We start from the raw sequence: 26,013 nt of genomic DNA on the forward strand, positions 1-26,013 counted from the left end.
CAGAGCAACCTCAAAGACAATCTACAGTTCTGTTTGACTGTGTGTGCTGGTCAATGTCCCGTCCTTAGCTGTCAAGTTGAAGTGCCTTTGTGTGTCACCTCACCCTGGCATATACGTGGTAACTCTCAAGAGGGTATTGAAAGGGCTGGAGAGATGATGGCTCAGTGAATCAGACCACTTGCTGCCAAACACTAGGCCGAGCTCAGGGAATCCTGCTGAAGAGAAGGAGGAAGGATTGTAGGAGTCAGAGGGGTCAAGGACATCACAGGAAAACTCACAGAAGCAACTAGCCTGGCTCAGAGGAGCTCAAAGTCCGAACCAACAACCAGGGAGCCTGCATGGGACTGACCTAGGCCCTCTAGTTATATGTGACATTAGTGTAGCTTGGCTTTCTTGCGGGACTCCTAACAATGGGAGCAGGGGCTGTCCCTAAAGCTTTAGTTGGCTCTTGGGAACAGGTTCCTCCTACTGGGTAGCCTTGCCCAGCCTTAATACAAGGGTGGTGCTTAGTCTTACTGCAACTTGATATGCCATGCCTTGTTGCCAGCCATGGGAGGCCTTATCCTTTCTGAATAGAAACAGAGGAGGAGTGGATGGGAAGAGGTGGAGGGCAAGGGAGGCAATAGGAGAGGAGGGAGGGGAAACTGTGGTCGGGATGACAAATAAATAAAGGAATAAAAATTTAAAAAATGACAACTTTATAAAAACAAAACAAAACAGGTCACAGTACCTACATCAGGCACTCACTGCTACCTGTAAACCCAGCTCTAAGGGATTAGATGCACTCTCTGGCTTCTGAGGGCACACACACACACACACACACACACACACACACACACACACACACACGCTTAGAAAATGCAGTTGAAAAACCACCAAAGCTTAGCGTTTTAATGAAACATAGTATTTTTGGAGACAATTTGTGAATAAGAAATATGTACTCTTATAAAAGTAGTTTATTTTCACAGGTGTTGTTACTGCTGTAGTCTATGGATTCTGTGAGTATACATTGATCACACCATGTTTTACAGCTGGGTTGTGTAATTTAGATATAGAATGTGCTCTGCAAATGTTTGTGGAATGGGTTAGAAAATGATTATTGCTAGTAACGGTAAATCATTGTGTGACCCTGTGTCCCTCAAAGACTGAATAGTACTGGATGGTAATGGAAGCTTTAGGAAAGGTCTAGTGGGGAAAAACTCAGATCATGCCTTGAAGGAGATATTGTTACCCCCATCCTTTCATCCTTTCTTCTCTTTCTCTTTGCTTCTTGGTCACTATGAAGTGAGCATGGCTTGTCTACCACACACTCAGACCCACAATGCACTGCACCTTCCTTATAAGCTGATTATCCTGGGTATTTTGGCACAGTGATGGAAGGCTGGTGAATACAGTTACTGTATGCCAGGCACGAATCCAAAATTTAATTTATTATCTCGTTGAAGGGTCCTGGTAAGCTAAATGTTATTTATATCCATTTTTTTTTAGATGAAGAAACAGTCACTGATAGTTTGAGTCCCTTATTGAAGGTACTTTCAGTCTAACAGCCTGATTCTACAGGCTATTTATAGCTGTTCTGCTATGGGAAAAATTGAACATTATACTGGTATTTAAATGTTTGGAGGTGTGTGATAGTCTTAGGATATAGTCGCCAGTCCTTGTATACTTTCATTGTCTTTTGGCTTATTGTCTTGCCATGGCAAACTTCCGAGGCATTATGTCAATATGTCAGTGAACTTTCTGAAGAATTATGGGACCCTTCCAAGGACATTGATTTTCTGAAAAAAAAAAAATCAAATTTCTAATTATTTGCAATGACACTATTCATGTTGCTACATGTTAGAGCCATCTGCCATCATCTGTCTATTTACACGTCTTTGTAGTGGTGCTGAGGGACAAACCCAGGATCTCATACTTGCTAGATAACAACTCTAGTCACACACTGAGCCCCCGCTAGAACATTAGAGTTAGTTGAGGTGGGCTTAAGATTTGGGAAATGCAGGAGAGTCAACTGGAAGTTGTATGTGGCCAGGACTTTCACATAGGGGAAGAATTTGCAGGGCCAGGATCTGGGCGTGTTCTGCATTTCGTTTCTTAGCTGCAGGAGTTGAACTAAGGAGATCATTTAATAAGGCCTACAAAGTGTGGATGCTGTGACACCCAGCACCAAGCCTAATTTGGAACCGTCATGAAGAGAACATAAACAAGGAGACAGTATCATGTCACATGAAATATTTCTTATTGGAATACACTGGTCAGAAAAAAAGTGATTTTAAAAAAAAAGTTTGTATTCCAGACCTGAGAACAGGTAAGAGTTCCTTGTATCTGATTTTCAGGAGGAAATGGTCTCTGTTATTTTTATTTTTATTTTTTTTGTTTTTTTTTTTTTGTTTTTTTTTTTTTTTTTGGTTTTTCGAGACAGGGTTTCTTTGTGTAGCTTTGCGCCTTTTCCTGGAACTCACTCGGTAGCCCAGGCTGGCCTCGAACTCACAGAGATCTGCCTGGCTCTGCCTCCCGAGTGCTGGGATTAAAGGCGTGCGCCACCACCGCCCGGCTGTTATTTTTTTTTTAAATATTCAGAATAAAATAAAATCTGTTCTTGGGTCTGGAGAGATGACTCAATGGGTTTAATTCCTAGCACCCACATGGCAGTTCACAGCCGTTATAAAGCCAGTCCCAGGGCTCTGGTGCCCTCTTCTGGCCTCCTGAGACTACTACATGCAATATGATGCACAGATATACATGCAGGCAAAACACCCCTCATAAAATTTAAAAAATCTATTCTTTTATAAATGGAGTCATAATTTTACTTCATTTGGCTATTCTGAGGATGTGCCCCCCAGATAGCCAGCATCATTTCTTTTTATGTTGCTATCAACTTCATAAGCAGGATCCATAAATCAAATTGGAATGAGTTTCCTCAAGCGACTTAGATAAAGACTGTCTGCAAATCACAGGCACAAAGTCTTTGGAGTTCTGCTGAGTAGAAACAAATGGAACCACATTTAACTTCTCTGCTATCTCTTAGCTCCTCAGATGTATTTGCCAGATAAAAATAAGCTAATATAAAATGTTTGATTTTTCCAGAGGAACTGGGAATGGCTTTGTGATTAACGTGACAGGTACCCACAGATTCAAGGCTTGGCTGCAACTGGTGGCACTGTTGGGAGTTGGTGGAACTTTTTGGAGGTTGGGCCTAGTGTAGAAAGCTAGGTCACTGAGGGTTGACTCTTGAAGAGGACCCTGGAACTCTGCTACACCGTTGCTCCCCCAGCCAGCATTCTAACTATCCTAGTTAGGGTTACTCTTACTGTAAAGAAACACCATGGTCAAAGAACTTGGGAAGGAAAGAGTTTATTCAGCTTACACTTCCACATCACAGTTCATCATCAAAGAAAGTCAGGACTGTAGTAGAATATTATTTTAAGGTGTGTTTCTTTTGTTTATGTTGCATTTGTTTAACTCTGTGAAGCTGTGTTACTGTGCCTGTCTAAAACACCTGATGGTTTAATAAAGAACTGGCCAATAGCAAGGCAGAAGGAAGGATAGGCGGGGCTGGCTGGTAGGCAGAGAGAATATATAGAAGGAGAAAACTGTGAGGAGGGATCTGAGATCTAGAAGTAGCCAGAGAAGGAGGAGGACTCTAGGGGCCAGCCACCCAGCTACACAGCAAGCCATGGAGTAAGAGTAAGATTTACAGAATTAAGAAAATGGGAAAAGCCCAGAGGCAAAAGGTAGATGGGATAAATTAAGGAAGCTGGCTAGAAACTAAGCCAAGCTAAGGCCGGGCAATCATAAGTAAGAATAAGACCCCATGTGTGATTTATTTGGGACCTGGGTGGAGGGCCCCCGAAAAAGAGTTAAAAAAAAAACCAACAACACAGGACAGGAACCCAAACAGGGCAGGAACTGATGCAGAGGCTATGGAGGAGTGCTGCTTACTGGCTTACTCTTCATGGCTTGCTCAGCCTGCTTTCTTATAGGATCTAGGACCACCAGCCCAAGGATGACACCACCCATAGACTGGACTCCCCCCATCAATCACTAATCAAGAACATGCCCTATAGGCCTGCCTACAGCCTAATCTTATGAAGACATTTTTCTCAGTTGAGGCTCCCTCCTCTCTGTTGACTCTAACCTGTGCCAAGTTGACATAAAACCAGCCAGCACACTGGCCGTGATGGAAAGCCTTGCCATGGTCCCAAAAGTTATGTAGCTAGTGACTACAGGAACTCCACAGAAGGTACAGGAAGGACCCTTGTACCAGAACTCTGGGAGGGAGTGTCCTCTGTTAGTCTGTACAGTTAGTTGTGTCCCAGTGACCAACAAGGTTGAAAAGAGAAAAATGACAAACAGGTGGGACAATAAGATGCATTTTCATTTTAAGATTGAGGAATAGACATCAAAGATCATTTTTTGGTATCTGCAAGAAAAATGTATTGGGTAGGACTAGTGAATGCTGTTGTGTGTGACCATGCATGTACTAAGTGTTGAACTCCCAATTAGCTTGGAGATCTTGGGATGGGACATTTATACACAGTGAGTTTAGAGGTAGAGTGCTGGTTGGTGGAGGGGACCCTCCAAGAGGATGCAGGTGGTACCTGGAGAAATAAAGATGCACATGAAAGATCAGAACAACCAAGCTTAGCTGCTGCCTTTACACCAAAACAGGTTTTCTCAATACCCAATAATGTTTTTTTTTTTCAAGTTGTATATAAAGGAGAGTTTATAAGTTAAATAATACAGGAAAACCTCTCAGCTTACAAGTTGGGATAGCTGGGTGCTAGAAGGAATTCTGTTTCTCAGAGGATTATGTGAGTATGAATTGGCAACATCTTACACATTGGTGAAATGGGCACCAGAACAGCCATTTCAGTTGGGTCTCCACTTATCCCTTTGTTTGAGTTTTAGAAAACATTTTCTATTGAGAGCAAGTCAGCAAGAGCTTCAAATCCATAATTATGTATCGAGTGTTTACTGTGTGCTGGACTGTGATGGGTGATAGGGTCACAAAGATAAAGACATACTGCCTCCCCTCCTGTGAGTTCCTTTGCGTTGCACATGGCTGATGGTGACATAGATTATCTGTGATAGACACTTCAATGGTGAGATAAGTCAGTATATATGAAAATGTTCTGCCCACCTCCAACATTTTAATTAAAAATTATTTAAGAATGCTGTTGATTAGGGGACTGGGGACCACACTTTTTAAACAAATTTAAAAATACTATGGAATGAGGCTATAATTAAAACCTTCATGATGCCCTACTTAAAATGATATAGATATAATTGGGGTATATTGTGTATATACAAATATATAATTTATATTATTCATACTTTATACAAAATTTTAAGACTCATGCTGATAATTTTGAGTTTGAAAGAATATTTATTTTGTATTATGTTTCAACCTATAAATTATAATGATGAATATAATCATCTTGGGTCTTATTCATTTTTAATTTTGATCCTTAAAGCACTTTAAATATTTGTGGGTTACTGAAAATATAAAGGGCCCCAAATTATCTCATGCCTACCTGCTTATTGTCTTTAACAGACAGAGGTGGCCCACTAAGAACAAAGGAGCTGCCAGGAAGTATGGAATGGAGGAAGCTAGTCCTGACAGGCTTATTTTAATAGAATTGCACAGATGAGGAGCCATCTGAGTTAGGACTTGCAGCCTGTCCAAAGTTAGGCAGGAAATGGCATTCTGAGGCGGGGAGCAAACCAGCAGAGAGCTGAGGCAATGTGTGGTCCATGCTTGGGAGGGCAGGTGGCCAGACACAGAATAGAAGAGAAGGCCAGAGCCTGTGAAAGCCTACAAATGTGGTCAAGCCTTGTTACTCTTCTGTCTTCTCCATTCATGAAATTTTCTTCAGCCTAATCTAGTGTTTCCTGATTCATTAACATTGTAGATGATAATATTCATAATATTCATGCCTCAAACTTTGAGCTTATCAGTTTTGATTCTCCAAGCATTCTACTGTTCTTTTCATAATGTCTGACTTTGTGGAGACAGTTTGAAATCCACGTTCTAGAATTCCCTTAATGTGTAGGCTTGCTGCTCTCAGAAATTCCTTTAGAATTTGTTCAGTTAGTTTTGCTCAGGCAGGGTCTTGGTATCTAGTTCAAGCTGGCTGGAAACTCACTATGTAGCCCCAAGCGGCCTTGCATTTGTGACCCTCCTGTCTGTGTCTCCCGAGTGCTGAAGTGGCAGGCACTTGCCTTTCTCCAACCTCAGCTCTGTCGCCTCCCTTAGCTTTTAAAATCGAACAGCGTCTTTATTGTGCTCTTGTCCTTGAAAAGTAGTTCTGCTGGAGGCAGCATCTCAGGCAGTAATTGTCCTCTGAGCGTTTGGAAAGCCGTTGTCGGCTGTTCCCGGACTTCTATTATTGCTTCTGAGACGACATGCCTGTCCTTCGCCTCCCTTTCTACAGTTCATTCTGCTCGGGAGGATGAAGCATGTGCGTTCTGCCTTCTGTAGTCTTGGGTTGGATCTGTGTCTTATATCAGTTCTGACAAACTCAGCCATTTTCTTTCCTCATCCTGCCTCCCTCATACCCTCTCCTTTTTTGGGAGGGGGGGAGGGAGGACTTACATTAGATAAGGGTAGGTGCTGAGGGCCGTGGCAGTATACAGCAGGTGACAACTAGTGTTTGACAAGTTACCAGATGTGTAACCCCCTAATGGGAACCCCACCTGGCACAACTGTGGGGTCACTGGCTATGGAAACTGGTTGTTTTCTGTCTATAACTTTCTTGGGTGCCACCATTATACTTCCCTATAAGAACAGCTGTGGGGTGCTTTCCACAGCCCTTAGGTAGTGTTTTCCATCTCTGGGCACACATTTAGCTGTGGATTTCTGTTTAAGCTGTATGACTCTGATGAACAGAAATATTACCAGGATAGTCTTCTTTACTGACACCCGGAAAATAACAGTATTCTCGGTCTCAAAGACAGCCTTTTACACATTTTGCAAAAACCTTAGACCAAATCCAAAACAGACTGAGCTGCCCCTACAGAAAATACACAAAGACTGATTCCCAGTGTTGTTTATTGCTAAATCAAGGCCAGGCTGTTTACATCAAGACACAGTCCTTGAAGTAGCTCTCTTCCTACGCTTATCCTGACCACTCAAGGTGCAGCTAATTGTTTAATGTCTGGGGACTCCTCACCAACTTAGAGCTATGTGCATGGGTCAATGTGACATTACTAGCCTAAGAGAAACTATGTGACTTATCTTGTGTTTTGAGAATGAGTAGGAACCTGAAAATGTAACTTTTAATTGTCCAGGGTTTGGCTGAGTAAGCAGCAGTGGGGGGAGGTGTGGAGAGAGATGACTGTGGAGAGCTATGTGAGAGCTGCTGCAGAATGTGAGTGAAGTGTGTGTGTGTGTGTGTGTGTGTGTGGAGAGAGATGGCTGTGGAGAGCTATGTGAGAGCTGCTGCAGAATGTGAGTGAAGAGTTTGTGTGTGTGTGTGTGTGTGTGTGTGTGTGTGTGTGCTGAGTGAGAGATGAAGAAGCATGAGAGAAGTGTGAGTGAGTGAGTGGGTGAAGAGTAAGTAAAGAGTGAGTGAATAATGTAGAAGAAAGATGTGTAGACATGTGAAAACAGATGTAGCTGTGTATAGAGATGTGTGGCATAGATATGTAAAGAAAGACATATAGTTATATGTACAGACAATGTGGAGATATGTAGCTGTGTGGAGACAGAGTCAGAGACCATTCTTTTTTTTTTTTTTTTTTTTTTTTTTAGCCAAAGGACATACTTTATTAGCTCCTGAGTTCTAGTTCTTATCCTGTACAGTTTTGGTTACACGGAGTTGCCCAGTCGGTCGGGCAGCAATGAGACCACTTTGCGCGTAGCAGGGGCATCTCTTTGGATAGTGGGGGGTTTGCCAAGGTGCTGGGAGTTACCACCCTCAAAGGGATGCTCCACAGGATTCATGGCCACACCCTGGACACGGGGCCAGCAGTTCTTCTTGGCGTTGTACTTGTGGTAGGCATGGCCGGCCTTTAAGGTAGGTTTGTCAATTCTGCCCCCACCAGCCACAACACCAACAACAGCTTTGTTGGCCGAGGAAATGACCTTCTTGTACCCTAAAGGCAGCTTCACTCACGTCTTCTTGCTCTCGGGGTTGTGGGAAATGACTGTGGCATAGTTCCTGGAAGTTCCTGCCACCTTGCCCCTGTCCCCTGGCTTCTCCTCCAGACAGCACACGATAGTACCCTCAGGCATGGTGCCCACGGGCAAAACATTGCCCATGTTCAGCTGGGCTTTCCTGCCGCAGTACACAAACTGCCCAGTGTGGATTCCCTTTGCTGCGATGAACAGCTCTGTCTGCTTCTTAAATCGGTAGGGATCACCAAAGACCACCTTCGCGAGGGGAGGGGAGCGCCGTGACCAGGGCCATAAATGATATCTTTTACGGCCCTTAATTTAGCCGTGCTGCTCAGCGAAGTCCACAGCATGCAGGCATGCTGCGCCCTTAAGGTATTTCACGTGTGCCCAGAATACAGAACCCGCACCTTTCCACTGCCCTCGGATCACACAGCCCATGGCGGCGAATGTGCCAGCAACCACGGCCGAAAGAGGAAATCGAGACCATTCTTAAGAGGATGTAAAAGAGAAAGCTAATATCAGAAACACGTGTGTTTCCTTATTTCACCAGTCATAGATGAAAACTTACTCCTAATTACCCTCAGATAGAAAAAGTCGAGTCCTCGCCACCTTCGTGGATTTTCTTGCATTACCCTGGAGGTGGCTTTGGAGCAGGCTCTCCATAGGCCCCTGATAGGTAGAGCTGGTGACTCTCTGCTCTGACTGAACCTTTTTTATTTCTTTCCAGCGCCCTTCGCTCTTCTAAACTGTAAATCGCAAGTGTTATGTTAGCGGTTCTCTAGATGTACCGTATCTTGTTACAGCTCACGTTCACCTCTGCACTGGTGACTCCTGTCTGCAGACCCCGCTGTTCTGAGAGCTGCAGGCTGTGTTCACACGTGCTGCAGCCTAGCTCTGCTCCACATGCCATCGTTCTGATAATCCCAAAGCCCACTTGCTTTTCCTCCCTTAGCGCTGACCGTCAGTCTTGGTTTTCATTCAAAGATTTTGGCACCTCCTTCTTCCCTCTCTGCTCTTCTTCTCCACGCTGACTTTGCACCTGACCATTCACGTGATCAGCAAAGGGCTGTCCCTAAGCTTCCCACTTAACCTACCTTACAATCGTTCCTTTCCATATGTGACTCTTGTTTGAAACTATCTAGGAAGTGTGTCCATCTTTTTGACACTGTCATCTACAAAGTTCAGTCTTGAGAATTGTGCAACCAAGTCACAAAAAAACTCTTTAAAAACATCTCATAGTGTTGAAACTTTACAGTAAGTTTAAGATTTTGTGTTCAAGGTGGAAAACTGGCTCAGCAGTTAAGAGTCCTGGCTGCTCTTCCAGAGGATGAGGGTTCAATTCCCAGCACCAACATGGCAGCTCCCAACGGTCTGTAACTCTAGTTCCAAAGAATCCAACAACCTCTTCTGGTCTCTGTAAGCACTGCATGTATGTGGTAAATCACTCATACACAATACAAAAATTACAAAATAAACATTTATGAAATAATTTTGTGTTAGATTATATCCATAGCTATCCTGAAATGCATGTGGCCATAGGCAACAGGTTGGTAACGCCAAGTAGAGAATACATTCTAAACACTTTAGTGTTACATTTCAAAATCTTCCAGAGCCAAAGCTTTTCACAGTTCATTTCTCACCTGTTGATACTGCATCAGGCCCAGGGGGTGTGATATGACTAGACATAAGCATGAAATTTTCCACCCAATGGGACAGACAGATATGAACAAAGTATTTGTGAAACTGTGAAATAATGAAATTGAATACATAAAAAAATCAGAACTTCTGAGTTATGTGATGCCCGTCATGTATGACCACTGTCCTAAGAACTTTACATGAGCTGTCTCATTTCATTCTCATATCTTTTTTTTGTTTTTGTTTTTTTGTTTGTTTTTTTTTCGAGACAGGGTTTCTCTGTGTAGCTTTGCGCCTTTTCCTGGAACTCACTTGGTAGTCCAGGCTGGCCTCGAACTCACAGAGATCCACCTGCCTCTGCCTCCCGAGTGCTGGGATTAAAGGCGTGTGCCACCACCGCCCGGCTCATTCTCATATCTTAACAAATATTATTTCTGGTTTCTGGATAAGAAAACAGGCATTGATGGACTGGCAAGGTGACTCAGTCCATATTGCTCTACAAAAATGACTTCTTGAAGTTGAATCCCTAACACCTAGAAAGTTAGGTATGGTTGTGTATACCTGTAACTCTAACATCGGGGGAGGAGACAGGAGTATTCTCATGGTTCTCTGGCCAACTGGCCTTGCCAAAAAAAGTCAGCTTCTAGCTCAGGGAGAGAGTCTGTCCCAAGACAGTAAGGCAGAAGGTGATAGAACACACTCACCATGTTGCTCTGGCGTTGAGTATACCCATGTGAATGCACCCTCACACTTGTATGCATGCACCACACACAAACAGACACTGAGAAGTGTCAGGTGCTGTGAGGACCTTTAGTGAGGAATGGGTGTGAATGAAGGTGAGGTGTGGTATTAAGTGATATAGCATGGCAGAGAGAGTGAAGTGTGAGATTAGGCAAATCTAGGCTAGAGAGGAAAGTAAGAGACAAGCCAATTCCAGCCTGTAAACCATGTCTTGAACATTTTTTTTTATCCTAAATGCAATGAAAAGCCACTGAAATTTTATGCTGGAAATAAGAGATGACTGCATCATAGGTCTTGGGATGGTGCCCTGAGTGGACCATGTTTTTGTTCTTTAGACCAGGAGTTCTGGAAATAGGTCAACTTTAGGAAGAAAACCATGGTCCTGGCTTTAGACACATTGACTTGGGTATCGTGTGAATCACTTTCCTGTGATCAGTGTGCCTGACAGAAACAAGGGAGGAAAGATTTATTTTGGGTCAGGGTTTCAGAGAGTTTAGTCTATGGTTCTTGAGCAGAACATCATGGATGCAATGTTCTAGTTTGTCTTCCTGGTAGATAAGAAGCAGAGAAGGGTCATAGAGAAAAAGGCCAGGGAAAGACAGACACCTTCCTCCATCAAGGCCCCACATCTTACCTTTCACCAGGTCTCAACAATATCATCATATGAACCCAACAAGGGATTAATCATTCATCAGGTCAGAGACCTCATCATCTGAATATCTCTAGAAATACCCTCACAGATGCACAGATGTATGCTTCATTAATCTAGTAGGTACTCCTTAATCCAATCAATTTCATAATTGAAGTTGGGCCTCACAGGAGCCTTGGGAGAAAGAAAACTACATAAGATATCAAGGCAAATGTCACATATATAGACATGAAGTCCATGGGGCAAGGCTGGGCAGGATTTATGCATGTATGTGTGAATGCATGCTTCATGTGTGTGGGTGCCCACAGAGGCCAGAAGAGGGTGTTAAATCTCCTTGGAGCTGGAGTTACAGGTGGCTGTGAACTACCTGACAGGGATTCTGGGAACTGAACTTGGGTCTTCTGGAAGAGCAGCAAGTGCTTACTGAGAACTGCTGAGACATCTCTACAAACCCCTAGCCTGTGGTGGACTTCTAAGTCTGAGTTGGGTAGATGGTGCCCAACTGAACAAAATGGGATTTTAACATGTAGTGTAAAGGAGCTCAGCCCATGTTTCAGTGACTTTTGACAATTGGAAGATAAACCTGTCGAAGGTGTCTCTGCTGCTGGAAGGAATTTTAGATCCTATTTGTGAGGTCTGCTTTAATCTTTTGTAGAAGATTTGAACGCAGGGTGAAGGCAGAGTGGGAGGAATTAATTATAGATTCCTCTACAGAACACCACTGGATAATCATTGGTCTTTTATCAATAGGAGCTAGTTTTGGAAATTGTGGTTTGAATCTCTTAAATGAAGGGGGAGGGCAGATAGAGAGACACACACAGAGGTAGGCACACATAGACACACACTTATTTTTATTTCAAACTGAAGTGCAAAAATGTTAAACTAGTATTCATTTGGTACACTATAACTTGAAACACTGGAAGCATAGAGAATTCAATTTTATTTGTAGAAACAAACCACAAGTTCCACGAATAGCTTGAACAGTGCTCACTACCACCGTCTTGCTTACAGAGCGAGCATCTTTTCATTGCCTTAGCAAATTGTCATCTTGCTTTAGAAATCTGGATGGCTTTCCCACATGATATCCTGTGATTTTCAGTATTTCTTGAGATATTTCTGAGATAGCTATAAAATATCTCCAAAATAGTTATCTGGGAATTCCTTTAATGTGGTGTGTGTGTGTGTGTGTGTTCATGTGTGTGTGTGTGTGTTCATGTGTGTGTGTGTGTTCATGTGTGTGCATGCTTGTAGAGGCCAGAAAAGAATCATTGTACGTATTACTCCTTAGGTACTGCCCATCTTCTTGTTTTTTTAGATAGGACTCCCCTCTGGCCTGTAACTCAGGAAGCAGGCTATGTTGTCTGGCCAGAGTCCCACAGATCTGTCTGCCTCTGTCTCCCCAGTGATGGAGTTACAAGTTCGTGCAACCACTCCTGGCTTTGGGGGATTGAATTCAGGTCTTGCAGACACTTTTCTAACTGAGCTGTCACTGCAGTCCCAAGGTCGAGGTCCTCACTCTTAGCAAGTTTCTTACATCATTATCCTGTACATTTGTATTTTATAAAATGTCAAAGTAGGATTTCATTTATGTCTATTAAATGCCCTCTTATTAGACTTAGCTTCTGGCTGTCTTAAAGGCGAGATTGTGCTATTTATGGAATAAACTACCCTTTCCCAACTGCAACTCCTTTTATATTGAAGCTAGCATCAAGAACATGGTGTGGTATATGTTCCTAGAGCCCTGCAAGAGTCTGTGACCATACTTTCCTCGCCTCATCTGATGGTCCTTTGAGCAGAAAGTGACAGTGTTTGTAGTTGGAGGTGGTAGATTATTATCACATTTTAATGAATAGTAAATGGGAAGTTTAAGGGATTGTTTGTGTTAACAGAGCCAGTAAAAAGAGAGCCTCGATTTTCATGTAAATTCAGTATGATTTTGCTGCCTCAAACTCTCAAATGAGGTCCCTACAGGGAAGTAAAAAGGAATGTCCACAGTATCTATCCTTTGCTGAGTTGTTAGACTAGACCAGAATTAGAACTTACCTTCCTATAGGGTCTGTACTAGTTTCAAGGCAGCTGTGATGAAGTAACACACATGGAGTGGCTTAAATAACAGGAAGCTGTTGTTGTCTAGGAAGTCCAAGCAAGATGAAGGAGTCAGCGACTGGACTTGTTCCTTCTGAGGACATACAGAAAAGGGTGTGTTCCGAGCTTCCTCTTTGCTTGGAGAAGGCTGGCTTCTCTCTCTGTGTCCTTCACATCATCTTGCCTCCACATGTCTCTGAATCCAAAAGGACACCAGTCATATTAGAACAAAGTTTACCCCCAATGACCTTAGTTTAACTTGATTAGCATTACAAATACCTTATTGTTAAACAAGGTTACATTCCTTACTGGGGGTTTAGGACTTCCACATAAGATCTGGAAAGAGGGTACATAATTCAACCTATAACGGAGCTGTAAGGCAAAATTCATCTCTTAAAAACATGACCATAAGGGCAGTTATGCAAGGGGACCTTTTATCCAAGGCCCAATTTCCTACCAAGATCATTGTGCTGGTGTGGTCTACTGTGTGGTCATTTCATGTCACCATTTAGTTTTCAAGTGACAGACTCAGTGCTTTTCCTAGCTCACTCTCAGCTGCAACTTGCTGAATATAGTCTCGGAAGATCTTTTTTGGGGGGGAGGCAGCTGCTGGATTTATTCACTTGTTTAATGATTTCAGGATTCAAATGCGTCGTTTAACTTTGTGTCTGGCATGTGTGGTGAATTTTGCTCAATGCTTGGTGCTAATTTGATACGACCTGAGCAGTTTCCTTCTTCCATAGTTGGTTAAGGCATCAAGGGATTCCAAATGCAGGAAACAAAAACTAGAGTGTAATATTTTGCATGTCAAAGTGATTTGCAGTATGTGAAGTGCATCCGAGTGTTCAGTGGAGTTCCACCTGCTTGGAAAGCCGAGTGGCAGAACATGAGCTGACTGTAGATGGCTGGAGCCAGAACGCTGTAAATGTTAGAACTTTTCTGTAACTCTGCTTCCTCACTGTGTATTCCCCTCCTGTGATTTTCTCATATGGATATATAGGTATTCCATAGATAGATCTATGCTCATATATTTATAATATTGATAAATTTATTTGATTTTTCTTTCTCTTTTTGTTTCTTGTTCTTCAAGACAAGGGTTCTTTCCATAGCCTTGGTTGTCCTGGAACTTGCTCTGTAGACTAGGCTGGCCTTGAACTCACAGAGATCCCCCTGCTTCTGACTCCCCAGTGCTGGGATTAAAGGCGTGTGCCACCACTGCCTGGCTTGTTTGATTTTTTTTAAAGTGGGTATTCTTTTCAGTTAATTCATTTAATAGAAGAAAGAACACTTTCTGTTTGTGTTAGGTGCAATTACTGAAGATGGAAGCAGCTCTCCACCATCTGAGACACTCCCAACGCAGCCTCCCGTCTCCATCATCCTAAACACTCAAATATTTTCAGCTCTCCATCATCTGAGACACTCCCAATGCAGCCTCCCATCTCCATCATCCTAAACACTCATATATTTTCAGCTCTCCATCATCTGAGACACTCCCAATGCAGCCTCCCGTCTCCATCATCCTAAACACTCATATATTTTCAGCTCTCCATCATCTGAGACACTCCCAACGCAGCCTCCCGTCTCCATCATCCTAAACACTCATATATTTTCAGCTCTCCATCATCTGAGAGACTCCCAACGCAGCCTCCCGTCTCCATTATCCTAAACACTCATATTTTTTTTCTGTAATGCTGTTAGTCATCTTTATATATTCACTTTATAGATTTATGTTTCTATGTAACATATTGTTTAATTTTAAAGTAAAAATATCTTAAACTACTGAAAATTCATAAAAAATTGTAAGAATGGTACAAATAACTCTCATGTGTTTTCCTAGGGTTAACATTTTGCCAACTTTATGTATTTCCCCTATCTCTAGACCAGTGGTTCTCAACCTTCCTAATGCTGGGACCCTTTAATACAATTCCTCATGTGGTGGTGACCCATGAGCATAAAGCTATTTTCATTTCTACTTCATAACTGTAATTTTGCTACTGTTATATATCATACTGTAAATATCTGCTATGCACTTCTGTGGGGTTTGTGACCCCCAGGTTGAGAACCACAACTCTAGAGAGATGTACATACCCACATAAGCTATGTTTCTCTGAGCTAAGAGTAAGTTATAGATAGACATAGCATTTGTGATGATTAGAGGGTCTCTGCCCAAGTTGGGGGCTGGACTTCTGATGGCCTGGATAGAATCTGGTCCAGCAGGGGGTTGCTGCCCAAGTTTGGGGCTGGCATTTGGAGATGTATGTGGCCTCTCATCTGGCTGGGGGTCCTCTGGGGTTCAGGATGCTGGTCTGGCTTCTGGTGGGGTAGGAGTCTTCTGCCAGGGGTGTGGGCTGTGATACAGTGATGAGAAAAGGAGAGGGGGCAGTTGGGGTTATGCTGAGTGGGTGAGGGCAGGGCAGGGGTTGAGGGATGGGGTGGTGGCTTACCTGGTTTTCAGGGAGCTGGCCTGGCTTCTGATGGGGTAGAAGGCTTCTGCAGAGGTGTGGGTTGGGATGTGATGGCAAGGAGAGGAGGGGTGATTAGAGTTATGCTGGGCAGGTGCATGCGGGGTGGGCAGGTGCATGCAGGGTGGTGAGGGGCATGCAGGGTGGGCAGGTGCATGCAGGGTGGGCAGGTGCATGCAGGGTGGGGAGGGGCATGCAGGGGGAGGAGCATTCAGGGTGGGCAGGTGCATGCAGGGTGGGCAGGTGCATGCAGGGTGGGGAGGGGCATGCAGGGTGGGGAGGGGCATGCAGGGTAGGGAGGGGCATACAGGGTGGGGAGGGGCAGTCTTATCTTGGATTCAGGAAGCTAGTCTGGTATCTGGGGAAGGAGTCTTCCACCAGAGATATGTGGGGAAAATTTCTATCACTTCTGGTTTATATTATCAGACAAGCAAGTCAACTGCCTGGAAAAACCTCTAGGCAGATGGATTGCACAGCAAATACTCCTGTTTGCTCTGCACCTGGCATGATCACACAGCCTGATCTGTTCTTATTCACAAAAAGAATATGGGATCAGAAAACCTAGGCCCTTCATGGTGTTCTTTGGTGCCTTTTTGCTAATTTTCACCTCACTCTGCCTTGATAGGCCGATTTTTGTTTTTCAAACCAATGTCATTTTTCCTTTAACCAGTTTGACATGAATTATGCTAATATACAAATGCGTGTCTTTGCCAGTGGCCTCAGAAATCTCTAAAGTGAATACTTTTTGTTTGGTCTTATATCCCATCACAGCGACTGAGTAGGTTTGCATGATGAGTATAGACAGAAGCTACTCCCTTTTGCTGTATAGCTGAGCTAGTGCACAGTTGCCCAGAAGTTTACTCTACACCATGACAACAAGTGTTTTGCTCAAATTTTCCATCTGGTGTTTGAAGCTTGTATCTTGCAGAGACTTGTGTCATACGCTGATAGTCATCATCCATCTGCCTTTGGCTTTAGTATTTCTGACATTATCATTATCATTATTGCTCATCCTAATTGGCCCTTGTTTCATGTGAGAGACACTTGGACTTATTTCCTCATCTGGAAAACTAAGGGTTTGGCTGAGAAAGCCCCTGCCAGCTGGAACTCTACGCTTTTAGGAAACCTTGTTTTTAATGATTTGTGTATGTGATTGACAGCTTGCCTAGACGGAGATCATGGCCTATAAGGAGGAAGGCCTGAGGGCCATGCCAGGCACTTGAATGAACAAGCGAGTGAATAGCATCATGAACCCAGACTGCCTAGGGGTGAGGAGGTCATTTAACCATGAAGGATGCATCAACTGTATTTTTCACCAGATTTTTAGAGATTTCCTAAAAATAAATCTGAACATGACTTACAAACTCCTGATTATTTTTGGTCTGGAGTATTCCTTCCACTCTTTTCTAGTGCCTGTGCTGGGTCTCCACTGGTATGTTTGGTGTTTCTGAACATACCAAACACATCCTGTGTTATCTTTTGATGCTTTCAGAATATTCTAGTTGTTCACCCCAACCTCCCCCCAAAAAAATCAATGCTTCAATAGCATCTCTCTGAGAGACCACCACATACCACCTTTAGTCCATTCATCATTCATTTTCTATTACAACATCCCTACCAGATGTCGTATGTGTTATGATCACTATGAGTCAATTGCTCCCAACCCCTGTGGTGATGCTGTTTAACAAGAGGTCCACAGACAGTGCTGGATGAACAAATATGCAAATAAGAGCAAGAAAAAAAAAGAAACACGTGGATTATGAGTTCAAGTTCTCCAACCTGATGCTCCAACATCATCGACGGCAGGCCTTTCTCTGCAGTGCCTCTGGTGGCTTTTGCTTCCTCACCTCAGTTCCTGTTATGATCCCTCTCATTCCTTTTCATCTACCCTGGATATTTATCAAGTACCAATTCCTTTCTATCACTGTCGGATTCTGACATGTCTTCGAGACCTTGTCTGCCCACACCACTGTTCTCCCCGTGATGTAGTGGGGGAAGAGCTTCAGCAGGCTCCTCCTCTCTATGCTCATCTTATTCGTCACCTATCTGGTGTATTTTCACTCCCCAGCCACAGACTCTGCATGTGGAGACTAGACTTTAGTAGTGGGGATTTATATTTTACATTTTTCTATGCATTGTAAGTAGAATTCGCTTTATGGTGAGGAGAAGAAAGTGAAACCACCATCAACTTTTTTCTATAAAGAGACAACTACTATTAATACACATACAATCCCTTCAACGTACATGTTCATGTGTGCACCCATACTATACCCATTACCATATTATTATCAAAAATGTCATTATACATGAAGTGTATCTAGTAACCTGGATTTCTCAAAAAGATACTTTAACATTACATAAAGGATACTTTTCCATTCAGTAAATCTGTCTTCATTATTTTAATCATCATTCTGTTTAGTTGTCTCCAGTCCTTTCTGACCTTGAGATTATAGTCTTTGACTATGTGTGTGTGCACTTTGAGGATAGATGGAGTGAGAGTTTTGGAGAGAAGGTAGATACAAAATCAGTGCTATGAATGCCTAAACTATGAGTTGCCTGGAGAAATACTCTTCACACTTAAGACAAAATCCTCATGCCGTCCTAAAAGAACTTTGAAAAGCAGTATAAGTTTTCAAACCTTTAAAAGCTAGTGGTATATATGACTTGTTGAATGTAGATATGTACAGAGCCCGTTATTCCTAAAACATTTTAAATATGCACTCCTTCAAATTAAACCATGATATTAATCTTTAAAATATTCTGGATGGGGGCGTGGGCAGCATGGCAACATGTGCCTTTAATCCCAGCACATGAAAGGCAGAGGCAGGCAAATCTCTACGAGTTCAAGGCCAGCCTAGTCAACATAGCAATTCTTGATCTGCCAGGGTGACATAGTGAGACCCAAATATGAACTTTCTCCTTTTTAAGTGTCTGAAATGTTATTCAGCCCCCATTTCCCTACTGAGTTATGAATTCTGATCTAATCCCTTACACAGTTTTAATCTAATGTAGTATATTTTCTTCTTGGAAGTCTTAATAAACATCTATTATTATACCATTTATGGGCATGAATTGAAACATTTAAAATTTCCCAGGAACGTGAGGAAGTTTTAAAATGTCTCTTGTATGTATTGAAAGGTTATATGCAAATAAAAAGCTATTTCCTATAATTACACAATGGGCTGGTGAGTGTTACTGGTTGTAGGCATGAAATAGGGAAGCATAATTTTTCTTATTTTCTATTTTCATAGATACCAATGTTGGAAACCATTTCTAAATGAATGAAAAGCATGGGGATAGGAACAGTTTTATTATAGTAGTATTGACCAGTTCTTTGCATTTTAAAGTTATTTGGTTAAAATGTGTATTAATTGTCAGTTATATTAATGGTATATTATTAGGTGATAAGCAATTAGTTCATCTGCCATGCAGTTGGTTCTGTTGACAGCAAAGACAATGGTACTAGAGAAATATCACAAGGTGTCAGGTATAGGGGTTGTGTATTATGTAATGTGTTGTTTCATAAGGATTTACATCTATGAAGTGTGTGTTTATCATAGAAATCCACTGTTGATCATGAGCTTCCCACAGGGGTAGCAAAATGGCCTTAGTTTCTCCATTTTGTTTACATCTCTCCAGAATAAAGTTTCTTCATTTTTATTTTGCTCAAAAACACTTATTCCTAATGTATTTCAAATATGTTTATAGAAGTGTTATATCATATTACTTATTTATGAAGTTTATAATAAATCACTTTTGAAAAAATTGATAAATTCTAATTTTATGGCTTTTAAAATAATTATGTATAGACTCTGGTGAGTGTTGATTCCTCCTTTATAACATTTATTGATTCAAGTATATCTTTATAATCATTGAATAATTTTAATTTAGGAATCACTTCTGGTCAATATCATAATTTTTAAGGTGTGTCTCAATGAACCAAGGAGCCAATGTTTTCTTTTTAGTTTCACAATTATTTTTTTCCTGAGATACATCACCTTAATTTTCACTTCACTAGGTAGACAACTTCTGTTTACTAAAGGCTTTTCAAAATGTAATTTTTAATGAAACATTTTTTTCTCATATTGCATCTAAAATGAAAACAGGAAGCGCTTTGGGATCTGGCTCAGTGGTAGAGCGCTTGCCTATCATGCCAGGCCCTATCACAGCAAAACAAAACTAGCCGAGAAACCAGACAGACGGGGACTGTTTCCTGCATCCTAACCTTGTGACTTCCTCTCTTTTCTTGTTGAGCAATCTACTTACAAAGAAAGCAGCCACAGTGTGCAAAATAGCAATAGATACACTTGATCATTTACTGTGTTCCAGGCATATGCTAATTTCATCACCAGAATTATCGTATTTAGTCTCCGCAGTAGCCTTGTAAAGTATGGGTTAGTATTTCCTCTAACTGGCTAACAGCAATCTCTTATTAGGTTGAAGCTGGGTGTTTTTGCACAACAGTGTTTCCTTTAATCATATTAATGAAGCAGAAATGATACTCCTTGTCCCCATCAGTGTGAGTCTTCAGAAGAACACACTTGAAGACTCAGGTCTACATTTTTGTGGATGAGAAGTTCTATGCACTTTACTTTTATGGATGACCAAATGCAAACTATTGTCATTTTTTTTTTTTGCCTCCAAACTCAATCTCATTTGGTACCAAATGTCTTTTTTTTTTTTTTTTTTTTTTTTTTGCCTCCAAACTCAATCTCATTTGGTACCAAATATCTTTTTTTTTTTTTTTTTTTGGTTTGGTTTGGTTTGGTTTTTTGAGACAGGGTTTCTCTGTATAGCTTTGCGCCTTTCCTGGAACTCACTCTGTAGCCCAGGCTGGCCTCGAACTCACAGAGATCCGCATGCCTCTGCCCCCCGAGTGCTGGGATTAAAGGCATGCACTACCACCGCCAGGCCCAAATATCTTTTAAAATTCACTCAGCATCACTAAAGTCTCCTTTGAAAACATTTGTGTGTTTAGTGTCAACAAATGGCTATGATTTGGTAATATCTGATTCTTTTTCTTTTTTTTCTCTTAAAGATAGTGTTTTTAGAAGAATCATCTCAGCAAGAAAAACTGACCAAAGAATGGTGCTTCAAACCATGTGAGATCAGAGAGCTGAGCCACCAGTAAGTCTCTGCCAACATCTTCCCTTTTGTTGGGAATCAGTACCAAGGGTCAAGTGATGAGAAATGTGCATTGAGAGAAGGAGGCTTTCTAATTAAGCACTTGGCCATCAGTGGGGAGGATGGGAAGGGGAAAGCAATCTGAAGGATAGAAACTTTGAGGACCAGAGGTTGCTATCATTACTTTGTTAAATATCTGTTGAATATTTTGTGTGCAGTGTTAGAATCTTGACAAGTCTTTAGCCCCATAATATAAGCATGGGGGAGGGTGGGGACCAAACAGGGAAACCATCAAGGAACAGAGTCTGAGAAACATCTACTCAGATGGCATGCTTAGGGATGCACCTGTGTCCAGAGTACATTTGAGTTGACATGTTTATGGTCTTTACTATCTGTATAGAATGTGTTTTCTGTGGGGGGCTGTCTTCCCAGCCTGATTGATTTCTTTTATACAAATAAGAACTCTTGTCTTAAGCTTAGTATTTTTTATCTAATTTCAGAAGGCTGTGTTTTCAAATCCAGTAACAGTGGTACCACCATTTTTATTCTGAAAATACATTTAAAATTGGAAAGTGACTTTAGGGTGAAGTAGTGAGAAGTTCATTTAACTAGTGATGATTTTCAAACAGAGGGGGTGACAGGGGCCTTAGCCTGTACTCAACTGTTCTGATTGTGTGGCTTCTTCCAGTGTTTGCCATTTCTTTAGAACATGAGTGGAAGGGTGGGAAGTGCCAGCACATGCCTGTAATCCCAGCACTTGGAGGCTGAGGCAGGAGAATTGCAAAGTCTGGGTTATATATTGAGACCACACCTCAAAAAGAAAATGAGGAGCAGGGCTTGGGTCATGAAACTGTGGATGTAGATTAGTGATAAAAGACATGCTTATTATGTATGAAGTTCTTGGGTTTAATTCCCAGCAGTGTGAAAATCAAGTTAAATAAAAATAAAGAAATATGAAAAATGGGTGGGTGTTCTGATTACTATATATAGGGTTGTATACTATTCTTTTTTCTTGATTTTTGTAAGGCTAAGCTACTATTTCAGGTTTAAAGTGTGAAGCTGATGTTCTAAGGGAATTATGCTGACTAATGTGGGGTGGGAAAAGTTGAGAAGTGATGAGAGGAAGCTATTTCACCTCCTCCTGGTGCAGCAGTAGACCACCTCTTTGCTCTGTCTGAAGACAGCTCTTGATAGTGGCCATCTAGCTCCAAGTCATTTTATGAATGGAGAACTGACTTCTAACTGTGGCCAGGGCATTGACCAATTGCAAGTCTGTAACCAACCCTGAGCTACATCTTGCTCTCTGGAAAATGAGGTGGTGTACTTAAGGACTTCATTCCACCTGCTTCTCTCACATTCCACACTCTTGTGTCTTTATCTCAGCAAACTCAAGGGTGAGTCTGCGGACTTCGCTAACATCCCACCCCAGTGCTTCCTGTGTTGGGTAAAAGCCACTTGGGCTGCAGTGAGTCCTTCCTAGCCCATCTTCTGCTCTTGAAGGCTGCACCCTCAAACACCTCCTTTGCCCTTGCCTCTGCTCCTGATAACACACACATGTTTCCCTTGCATTAAAAAAAAAAAATGAAGTCTCATGTACTCTTCCCATCCTGACCTTTGCTGTGCCCAGTTCCCTCTCTATCACCCACATCTAGAGCACATCACTCCTCAGCACCTTGGACAGAACTAAAGCAGTCTGAGACTCAGGGAGTGAATTCGTTTCACTTAGAATGACACTGGCTCACTGCATTAGAAGTCCTATAGTCTCTCTGAGGCTTTATGTATCTTGCTTTCAGATTTTTGTCACTGGTCACTTCCCTGCCTCCTTTGTTACTCTCTCTGATGTCTCTGTGTCATGTGTCCCCTCTATTTTCTTTCGTTCTTTCTTCCTTCCTTCCTTCCTTCCTTCCTTCCTTCTTTTCTTTCTTTCTTTCTTTCTTTCTTTTTTTTTTGGTTTTTCGATAGTTTTGCCAATGTCACTCATTGCCACCTTCTCTTCCTATGTCCTTCTTAAGTGGATGCTGCTGCTCAAGATTTAGCTTCATTGATTTCTACAGAAATTTCTGGCATTAGCAGCTTGTAGAGAAACTTCTCGACACTGAATCCCATCTTTAACTCTTGTGTGACCAATTATCCCACATCTTCAGTGACTTCTTAGACACCTAGAGGCCACAAGCTAGAGACTAGATATGGTTTTGAGTATGTTCTTCAAAGGTTCATATTCTGGAAGTTGGACCCAGTGCAAAGATGTTGAGAAGTGGTGGGACTTTTGAGAGGTGAGACCTGGTTGAGATGATTGATAGTGATCTTGCAAAGTGAAGGAGTTCTTCCAAGAGTGGATTGCATTAAAGTGAGTCTACCCCATACAGTTGACTTATTCTATATGTAACTAGTTGTTTGTATAGTTCTCTGTGTGTTGTCCTGCAAGAAAGCATGCTCTTGCCTAGATCAGGCATATACGTTTTAGAAGTGTGAACTAAATAAACCTCTTTTAAAAGTAAAGTATCTACCCTTAGGTAGTTTGTTATAGAAACATGAAGCAGTCTACTGCTTAATACTTTGATATTTGGCTTAAGCTGACAACATGAGACCCTGCACACCTGACTCTCCAACCAGGTTCTTTGTACTTTGTGTGTTCACCCTTGTGTGCTCAAACTATCTCTCTGACCCATCTCATTTGCCTCTAGGGACTGATAAATTATTAAATTCTTCCTCTCACATTTGTCATTTGATTTTCTGTTCTCATTACCGTGATCTTTATTCAGAAACTTTGTGCATGTAATATTGCAGGAGTCTCCTAATTCATGCTTTTCCCCTTTGGGTGTGTTTGTATAGGGATGTGTGCATGTGCACATGCATGCATACATGTAGAAGCCAGAGTATGCCATTCCCCACCTTCTTTGTTGAGGCAGGGCCCTTTGATTGAAATCCAGAGCTTATCAGTTTAGCTAGTCTACTCAGCGAAAATATTCTGGGGGCCTCTTATTATTGCCTCCCCTGTGCTGGAATTAAAGGTGAGCCACCTTTCTCTCCTGATATTTATGTGGGTGTTAGAGATTTGAACTCTTTTTCTTATGCTTGCCCAGGGAACATTTTAATCACTGAACCACCTCTCTGGCCCTCAACATCATGTTTTGGTGGTGATTCATATTATTGTAAGAGTAGTTGCTTTTTGTTTTCCTGTTGAATAGTATTCCATAGGGACATAGTTGGCTTATCTGTATTTTCCAATGACAGTTATTTATATTGCATCCAATTTGGGTTTATGTTATGAACAAAGCTGCTGCAAAAATCCTTGCACAATCTGTTTTTATAAACTTAAGTTTTATGTCTGAGTAGACATTTAGGGGTAAAATTATTTGCTAAGAGCCTCTGTGTGACATGATCTCTCTCTCTCTCTCTCTCTCTCTCTCTCTCTCTCTCTCTCTCCCCATCTCTATGTCTAGACATCTGTCTGTCTGTCTGTCTGTTTCTCTCTGAAACACACATGCCCCTAATATCTTGAGCTATTATGAAGGCAGGAAGATGCCTTATTTCTCTGTAGACTCCCAACAAGTCTTAGCAGGGTTTCCTAAACATGTTTGGGAAACATCATCTGACGAGCACCCGACTGCATGTGAACTCAACGCTGTTTCACTTTGTGGTGGTAGAGGAAGGAAGAGCCCCAAGGACAAAGGTACCCAAAGAGGACACTGACTGGTACATTTCACACTGTAGACTGCCTTAGCACTTCTTACAAACTCACAAGTTGTCACTGCTCTTTGTCTGTCACATGGAGTATAGCGAACAAGAGTGCTGAGCCTAGAGGGGAGCTGCCAAGGTCAAGGCTCCCCTCCAAAGCTCACAGGTTAATGGTTCGCTTTTTCAAGCTGAGGACATCTCCAGCACCTACATTTATTGCTCTACAAGTGAGGACACCACTTGCCTAATTAATATGATGAGAACATTACATTATCACCACCACCAGCATTTACTGATGCTTTCATTTGCTAGGCTCCAGTCTTGTGTGCAGTAACTCAGTCCCCATGATTCTACGGTATAACACTCTCTTCATTTTTCATATAGCAAAAATGAGAGACAGAGAGACTAGATCACATGCCACATATCCCGCTGCTGCTTAGTGGTGGGTCCTCATTCAGGCGGTCTGAATGTCTATCTGTAGCTGCTATAGCAAGCTACCTGCCACAAGTGAGGCAATGCTCTGAGGAAACTGTGTCCAGCTCCAGGACACATACACATCCAGCAAGTGTTTGCTGCTCTCACCCCCTCACCATTCCGAGTTCGCTTTTTAGAATAGAGCATTTGAGAGCTGCTCATGGCTGCACCTTACATCTGGATGTATGGATGCCTAGCCTTTACGGGCTGAGAATTTCTTTCTTGTGTCAAATGGCTGAGTTCAAGTTCCTTGGGTGATTTTTCCAGTTGTTCTAGGTGAAAGCAGTGGAGTAGATATCATCTGCTAATAGATATGTGTTTGGATGAGTTGATACAATGAATACCCGAGGGAACTGAATTAGCTTTTTAGATGAGCTTTGTGTGTCTACTAGCATTTGCTTTCCTCCCTTCTGTGGATAGTGCTTCTGAAAACTTAAAAATATCTATCCAGAACTCGTTGGTATAAAAATAGATAGAAATGTGGCTGGGGAGGCTCAGCTGATCAGAAGCACGAATGGTAAGCTGGGCAGAGTGATGCATGCCTACCATCTCAGCACTCAGAAGGTGGAATCAGGAGAAACGTAAGTTCAGTGCCAGCCTGGGCTATACATCAAAATCATGTCTCAAAAAACAAAAAAAAAATTGAAGCAGGAATGGTGGTTACAGCATCACACCCCTCTCATTACTTCAGCTTCAGACCAACATTTTATTTCTACACTTTCCTGGCAAAGCTCAAGGATCTCAAACCAGCCAGGTGTGTTCTTGATGCTTCTGTTGAGAGCTCGGCCTTTGAACACATGGAGAAGGACAGGATTTCTTGTGGCCTCTTAGGATGAAGTGGACCACTGAGCCTTAAGTCACTGTTTTTGACCTTTATTCCCTCCCTGTGATGTGTGTCCTTGTCCCTCAGCCTGGTTCTTGCAGCTTGAAGACCCTATTCCCACCTCTACTCTCTGTCCAGTTGTAAGAAGAGAGTCAGAGGATGTGGCCATGGCTTCTTCCTTTTCTGCTGCTACAGCACTTTGGCTTCGATGCCTTCCTTC

General features: G+C 42.2%; 1 protein-coding gene and 1 pseudogene across 2 annotated transcripts in view; one reads left to right on the forward strand and one right to left on the reverse strand.

The window, feature by feature from the left end:
• Positions 1-26,013, forward strand: part of Gda (guanine deaminase) — an 83,004-nt gene that overhangs the window by 22,995 nt on the left and 33,996 nt on the right. Inside the window, exon 2 of one of the 2 annotated variants that reach the window (XM_052762073.1) lies at positions 20,733-20,821. In XM_052762073.1, coding sequence (XP_052618033.1) covers positions 20,733-20,821 — 89 coding nt within the window. The remainder of the gene's footprint in view (positions 1-20,732; positions 20,822-26,013) is intronic. The other variant, XM_052762074.1, reaches the window with a different exon arrangement.
• LOC128094532 (60S ribosomal protein L8-like) lies at positions 7,788-8,560 on the reverse strand (annotated as a pseudogene).

This window comes from Peromyscus californicus, unplaced genomic scaffold, assembly GCF_007827085.1.
Source record: "Peromyscus californicus insignis strain IS unplaced genomic scaffold, ASM782708v3 Scaffold_4__1_contigs__length_199733344, whole genome shotgun sequence".
Lineage (NCBI taxonomy): Eukaryota > Metazoa > Chordata > Mammalia > Rodentia > Cricetidae > Peromyscus > Peromyscus californicus.